Genomic DNA, 7,267 nt, shown 5'->3' with positions numbered 1-7,267 from the left:
CTACTTTTCGAGAAAAAACCCCTATGCAGTTTGATCAATAAGTCCACTGCATCATGTCCGAAGGAAAGGAGGAGATATGTTAATTATGTACTGAATGTATGTCCACCGAGCCATCCTGCCCCTCCGTGGCTCCATACTATCAGCTACAGCAAGCCACTGAATGCAAACTTCCTTTCACTCATGTTTTAACAATAATAACTACCAGTTGTAACTACCAGCTGATAGCTAGTGATGTTACTTTCATGCACACAGCACACACTTAATCAAGGACTAATCGGTAAACATAAATATATATACCGATGGAGAACTAACTAACTAACCAAAGAGAAAGTGACAGCAACAAGTGTTTGCTCCCCTGAGGCCTGAGCACATTTGGTAGGGCCCCTTCTCCCTCCCTTTGCCCTCCTCCTCCCCCGATAAATACCACCACCCCAGCCAGACAAGTTAACCAAGTAGCAGTGGCAGACCAAGGTCCTTAATTTGCCTCATCTCATCTCATCATCATAAGGTAGTACTATATACAAAGAAGATCGCCATGGCGCCTCAAGAATTGCATGATGATGATAAACACAAGGTGGCACCTACTTCTACTTGTACCCCGCCCAGCAGCAACGGCAACCCTTCCGGCGCCGTCCATCCCACCACCTCCAGCCCGCCGTCCGACGCCTCCGGCCACCGCCCCGCCGCCGCCAACTCCTTCCCTCTCGTCCTCAAGGTAATGTTTCATGCAGACGCACGCGCGTGCGCATTCATGTGCGTAAACGGCTTCAGTTATTCGTTTGGTCACGATTGGTGGTGAGACGTGTGTGTCTGCATGGGTGCAGTTCGAGGAAGTGGTGTACAAGGTGAAGGTCGGGCAGGCGACGGAGGGATGGTGCACGAGCGTGGTGTCGTCGGCGTGCGGCGGCGGGGCGGGGGCCAAGAAGAACAAGGCGGCGGCGTTGCCGCCGAGGGAGAAGACGATCATCAGCGGGATGTCTGGGGTGGTGCGGCCGGGGGAGATGCTGGCGATGCTGGGCCCGTCCGGGAGCGGCAAGACGACGCTGCTCACGGCGCTGGGAGGCCGGCACCGGCACGCGCTGCTGTCCGGCAAGATCACCTACAACGGGCAGCCCTTCTCCGGCGCCGTGAAGCGGCGCACGGGTTTCGTGACGCAGCACGACGTGCTGTACCCGCATCTGACCGTGGCCGAGACGCTGTGGTACACGGCGCTGCTCCGGCTTCCCCGCGCCCTCGGCGCCGGCGAGAAGCGCGCGCAGGCAGAGGCGGTGGCCCGTGAGCTTGGCCTCACCAAGGTGGCCCACAGCATGGTCGGCGGAGTGCGCGGCGTGCGCGGGCTGTCCGGCGGCGAGCGCAAGCGGGTGAGCATCGGGCTGGAGATGCTCGTGGACCCGAGCCTGCTGCTCCTGGACGAGCCCACCTCAGGGCTCGACTCCACCACGGCCGCGAGGATCGTCGGCACGCTCCGCCGCATGGCCGCCGGCGGCAGGCGCACGGTCGTGGTGACCATCCACCAGCCGTCGTCGCGCCTCTACCACATGTTCGACAAGGTGCTCCTGCTGTCCGCCGAGGGGCGGCCCATCTACTACGGCCGCGCCGCCGACGCGCTCTCCTACTTCGCCTCCGTCGGCTTCGCGTCGCCGCTGTCCGTCAACCCCGCCGACCTCATGCTCGACCTCGCCAACGGTATGCCACACACGACTCCACTCCACCCACTGATCACCACACCACCCTGATATTCCCTTTCGCTTTAATTCTCTTTACTTACCCTTTTTATGATGCTTTCCAATGCATATGGCATGTTGGCATGCATGTGCCATTGCACTGCATTCCATCACGCTGACCTCATCCAACCACAAACCAGCATCACTCGAAAATCCATGGAGAAGCCAGATGGTTAGTGTAGGGGATCACCTAAAATGCCAACCGGCCTGGTCGCAATCAACTTTAACCTGGAAAATCTCAATTTCTAATCTGGGAAATAGTTAATTAACAATTTCGTTCCGCACACAGTGTAGTGTGGACCGAGATCCAGTGACTTGCCATGGACATGTCACTCGAGAACAGTACGGTGACACGCCCCCTCTTTTCAACCGTCCGACTGAGAATCAATGGGCGGATCAAAGTGAACAGTTCACGTAGTACACTGCATGAGCGGGGCCGTGCTACAGTATCCGACGCTACATGAAGCCTGTGTAGCACAGCTCTACAGCATGGGCGGATCCAGTGTGAGGGTCATAGGGGGCCATGGCCTTCGAAAACATTTTGCAAAAGGTTTTTTAAATAGTACTTCCTCCGTTTCAAATTACTCGTCGTGGTTTTAGTTTGAAACGGAGGGAGTACATGCATATGCATATATTCGTTTACTACCTGTCATGTTGCATTTCATCACGCTCATCGCACCCAACTACAAACCCACACGTCACTCTAAAATCACCAGATGGTTAGTGTAGAGTGTCACTTATCATGCAAACTGAAAAATCTAGAGTTTTTTATTTGAAAAAAGAACTTAGCTAACAATTTCGTTTCGTAGACAACAGTCTAGTGTGGAGTGTGGACTAAAGCCCAGTGGCTTGCCATGGGCATGTCATTGATAAACAGTATGGTGACATGCCAACTCTTTTCCACCGTCGGATAGAGAATCAACGAGCAGATCAAACTAAAAACTACCTATGGTGCGACAGGAATGCCTCCTCTCATTGAACAAACATCGCTGCAAGCCTGAAATAATCAACAAAAATGCGAGCACCAGTGTCAAATCTACCCTGGTGGCTAGTTCCGCCCCAAATTAACTAACCGTTTGAACAATGCTCGGTTCGCAAACATGAATACACCTTTTTTTTTCATGGACATAGTATTATAAATACAGTTGCAGAACCTGATCCGCAACGACAGTTGTTCGGCTAACCACTTCGCGAGAAAAGGTAAAATAATGCCATAGGATACCACAGGCACCCACCAAGAACTAAAATAAAATACTTTTTCGAGTAAAGGAATTTCACAAATAAAAAGAAGATAAATAAAGGGGAGATGGACTGTGGTGTGCTAAGATTGTGTCGCCGATACGGTGCGCGCATGCCTTTGGATTTCTCCCATTTTCCTGCATCTGCATCAGCGTCCATCGCATCCAAATCACAATCACAATCACCAGCACCAGCACCATCGCGCGCCCCCCGTTGCGTTGGTGATTAACCACACGAACGTAGGTACGTAAGCGCACGCCAAATAGGCGGCCACTGAGAGAGACGGAGCCAATCGAAATGGCAATGGCGACGTACGATCGGATCGATCCATGGAGCTGTTGGGTCGATCGCCTGGGTGGGGGAGAGAGAGGGACACGGACAGGGACGCACTGCTCCGTCCACTCCCCCAATCATGGCCACCACCACACACCGGCCGGTCGCCTCCTCATCATTCCCTCCTCCATTCCGGTCACCAACACAGTGCCCGACACTTGTCGACCTCCGGGGAGACGTTCGCTATCCGAGCACTGATCATCACTGTGAATTGCTCTGTGCATGCAGGTATCTTGCCGGAGACCAACGGCGACGGCGTCCCTGGCGGCGGGAGCGAGGGTGAGCAGAAGGAGGTGAGGGGGAAGCTGGCCGACGCGTACGCGCGCCACATTGCGCCGGCGGTGAAGCTGGACATATGCTCCCACGAGGCAGCCAGCGCAGGCGGCATACGCCGGGGCGCCTCACGAGCCGAGTGGACGGCCGGGTGGTGCGCCCAGTTCTCGGTGCTCCTCCGGCGCGGGCTCAAGGAGCGCCGCCACGAGTCCTTCAACAAGCTCCGCATCTTCCAGGTGCTGAGCGTGGCCTTCCTCGCGGGCCTCCTCTGGTGGCGCACGCCGGCCGCGCACCTGCAGGACCGCACCGCACTCATCTTCTTCTTCTCCGTCTTCTGGGGCTTCTTCCCGCTCTACAACGCCGTCTTCGTCTTCCCGCTCGAGCGCCCCATGCTGCTCAAGGAGCGCTCCTCGGGGATGTACCGCCTCTCCTCCTACTTCGCCGCGCGCACCGCCGCCGACCTCCCCATGGAGCTCGGCCTGCCCACCGCCTTCGTGCTCATCCTCTACTGGATGGGCGGCCTCGACCCGCGCCCGGCCTCCTTCCTGCTCTCCCTCCTCGTCGTGCTCTACAGCGTGCTCGTCGCCCAGAGCCTCGGGCTCGCCGTCGGCGCCGTGCTCATGGACGTCAAGCAGGGCACCACGCTCGCCTCCGTCATCACCATGGTCTTCCTCATCGCGGGCGGCTACTACGTGCAGCACATCCCGCCCTTCATCGGGTGGCTCAAGTGGCTCAACTACAGCTTCTACTGCTACCGGCTCCTCCTCGGCATCCAGTTCCGCGACGGCGGTGGCCTCTACGACTGCGGCGGCGGCGCGCTCTGCCCAATCGCCGAGTTCCCCGCCATCAAGGCCGTCGGGCTCAACAACCATTGGGTGGACGTCTGCGTCATGGCGCTCCTCCTCGTCGGCTACCGGGTCGTCGCCTACCTTGCCTTGGACCGCCTGCAGCCGAGGTGATTCAACTCAAGCCCAAGGAAGCGTCCCTCTGAACCATGGAGGACGGAGAGATACATCCACCATGAGCACACTAGTAGTATAAGCCAAAACGGATCACTGAAGATTGACCGGCCGTGCAAGCTAGTTAGCTGATTGCTCTTTTGCCAGCCGCTTCCCCCGGATCGATGGGTATATTGCGATCCAGGCCTGAGGCTTGACCGTTCGAGCTCGACCTCGACGAGACCGGAACAGAGGGTTGCTAACGGCGATGAGTACTAATAAGTAGAGTAGTACCACTGTGAGTCAGTATCCAGTACTGCTTAGTCTGTACTGTGTCGGATTTACAAGCTGATATGATCAGCGTGGAACAAAAGAGAAAACTGCAAGTGCCCGCCAATAGCACCATGATCAACTTTGCATACAAGATCAGCAAATACATGATGAATTGTCACAGGAATTGGCAAATCTTTTCGGAACAAAATCAAATTAATATTAACCAGAGTTACTCTAGGATAAAATATATGGCCATGAAAAGGGTTAGGCTGATTCACATCAACCAGACCACCAACTAGATTGGTAAGAGCACCAACTACTGCAGATCGACTGACAAACAAGACTACTTCATGCATGGACAACAAGATGATGGATGGTCTCAGGGGCTTGCTTACTTGCCAACAAAATTTCCGCTTCTCTTCTTACATTCATTCCTCTCATTCAGGGTACTTGAACCAGAAAAGTATCTGCAATACTGAAATACTGATACATGAATGCACTTCTTATTAAAAGTGCACTGACCTGGCATGTGTTACTTGTCAGATCAATACTTCGTCGTCATCTCCTATTCTTGTCGCCGCTGCGTTCACGTCTGAGAGTATGTGCTGTAGAAGCAGTTATGTAAGAGGAACATATTGGTGAATCACTTATGTGGTCATCTTAAACCAGAAAGAAACAACAATGCACTCACCTTCGGCTGTGAAAAACCGGCGGTGGTGGTTTCTTCACTGCATTTGCTTGCTTGGTAGAACAAACTGCTCTGTTGGCTGTACGCATGTGAGACAAACAAACAATACATGAGCTCAAAGTAAATGTCACAATAAGGAATGAAATATTGTCATCTTGCCAAGCAATCTTCATCGTCAATTTTAGTGGTCGGTACCCGGTCTGAAGGATAGAAGACCTGCCCCTTCTTTTTGTGGTCGTCGCAGTCCTCGCCTTCCGGCTGTGCATCAACCCCAGGGTGGATCTTCTCAGCGGCACCATACAGCTGCTGCACCTCTCCCGCATCAATCTGAACGAATAAGAAATCACATCAGCTCATACATACATACACCTGTTAGTAGAAGTTATTACATCTGAATTATTCTTGCTAAAATCGTCCGAGAAGACATCACTTGTTGGCTGTTGGTGTCCAATTCAGTTGAGAAAATTGTCAGCAGAAGCACTAGACTAGATTCCAATCATCCAAGTATATCAAGCAGCCACTTACTAGTAGCAGTTGTAGTTTCTGTGAGCATACACTTGTAAGGATTGCGACAACTAATTAGGATTTTAATTGCATGTCCTCGTTTTCAGATGCAGAACAGATAAAAGTTCCGAGTTCAAACATTTTCTTACAGCATGTGGTATTCCTTCAATGCTGCTTTATGAATCACTCGTCCAAATTTATATCCCTGGTGGCATTTGCTGCTTATGAATTAGGAGTACTACAGACTTACAGAGCGCGCTGATAATAAATCACAGTTAGGACAGGTGCAGAGAGGATTAGAATTCAGACATGTACCTTGGACCTGCTTTCTCGCCGGATCCACATCCTCCCACGCCGGAGTATTGTTCTCCTCCTCTGCCGGCTTCTTGTGCTCGTCCCTCGCAGCACCCTTCATCTTGCACCACCGGCGGCGACGAGCAGGGAGCAGTGGTGGCGCCGGCGGAGGCAAAACGGCGGCGCACGTGGGTACAAGCGGGATGCCGGGACGGCGACGAGCGGGAAGCAGGGGTGGCGGCGCACGCGGGCACGATTGGGACGCCGGGGTGCCGACGAGCGAACGGCGGCGTGCCCTACCGGCTGACCTTGCGATGGCCCTTTTTTTTTTTTGACGAGCGGCGTGGCTGAGACGGGCTATCCTGAGCTTTGTTTTTGCGGCCCGTTGGCTATGCCGTTTAGGCCCTTTATGCGGCGCTGATGAAACGGGCTCGCGGACGGGCGCTGAGGAAGTATTCGCCGCTCCATATTAGACCAGCCCATCATGCCGCAGGCCACAGGCCATATTCTCGTTTTTTTATGTTTTTTGTTTTCTTAATTTATTTATATTTCCAGATATTCTATAATATGAAAACAAATTTAATTTTTTTTCTGAAACTATCAATAAAGCATTTAAAAATGTTTAATGTGAATAGGGAAAATGTTTCTCATGTATAAAAAATATATAACATGAATGTGTATAGAAAAAAATGTAAACCATGTATTCAAAAGATGTTAATCCAAGCATTTGAAAAGAATGTTGAACAAGTGTTCGAAAAATGTTAACCTTGTATTTGAAAAATGTGAAATGTGCATGGAAAAAAATGTTGACTATGTATTAAAAGATGTTAAACTTGTCTTTGAAAAAAATGTGTATAGAAAAAATATTGAACATGTATTAAAAAATGTTAACACAAGCATTTGAAAAAAAAATGATGAACAAGTGTTTAAAAAATGTTTAACTTGTATTTGAAAAATGTTAAATGTGTATGAAACAATGTTGACCATGTATTATAAAAATG

At 51.8% G+C, this 7,267-nt stretch overlaps 1 protein-coding gene and 1 long non-coding RNA gene across 2 annotated transcripts; one reads left to right on the top strand and one right to left on the bottom strand.

The window, feature by feature from the left end:
- Positions 1–438: 438 nt before the first annotated feature.
- Positions 439–4,904, top strand: LOC125526005 (ABC transporter G family member 14). The gene is made up of 3 exons (XM_048691020.1): positions 439–715; positions 825–1,686; positions 3,525–4,904. Exons 1-3 carry the CDS (start codon positions 536–538, stop codon positions 4,526–4,528), a joined length of 2,046 nt encoding a protein of 681 aa, XP_048546977.1. The 5' UTR covers positions 439–535; the 3' UTR covers positions 4,529–4,904.
- Positions 4,905–5,061: 157 nt separating this feature from the next.
- LOC125526006 lies at positions 5,062–6,633 on the bottom strand. The gene is made up of 4 exons (XR_007291505.1): positions 6,288–6,633; positions 5,664–5,795; positions 5,472–5,547; positions 5,062–5,385 (listed from the first exon to the last, which is right to left on the bottom strand). It is a non-coding gene; the product is annotated as an uncharacterized LOC125526006 (long non-coding RNA).
- Positions 6,634–7,267: the final 634 nt, after the last annotated feature.

This window comes from Triticum urartu, chromosome 7 (assembly GCF_003073215.2).
Source record: "Triticum urartu cultivar G1812 chromosome 7, Tu2.1, whole genome shotgun sequence".
NCBI lineage: Eukaryota > Viridiplantae > Streptophyta > Magnoliopsida > Poales > Poaceae > Triticum > Triticum urartu.
Note: the sequence above shows the minus strand (reverse complement) of the source record. Positions and strands in the feature narration are given on the sequence as shown.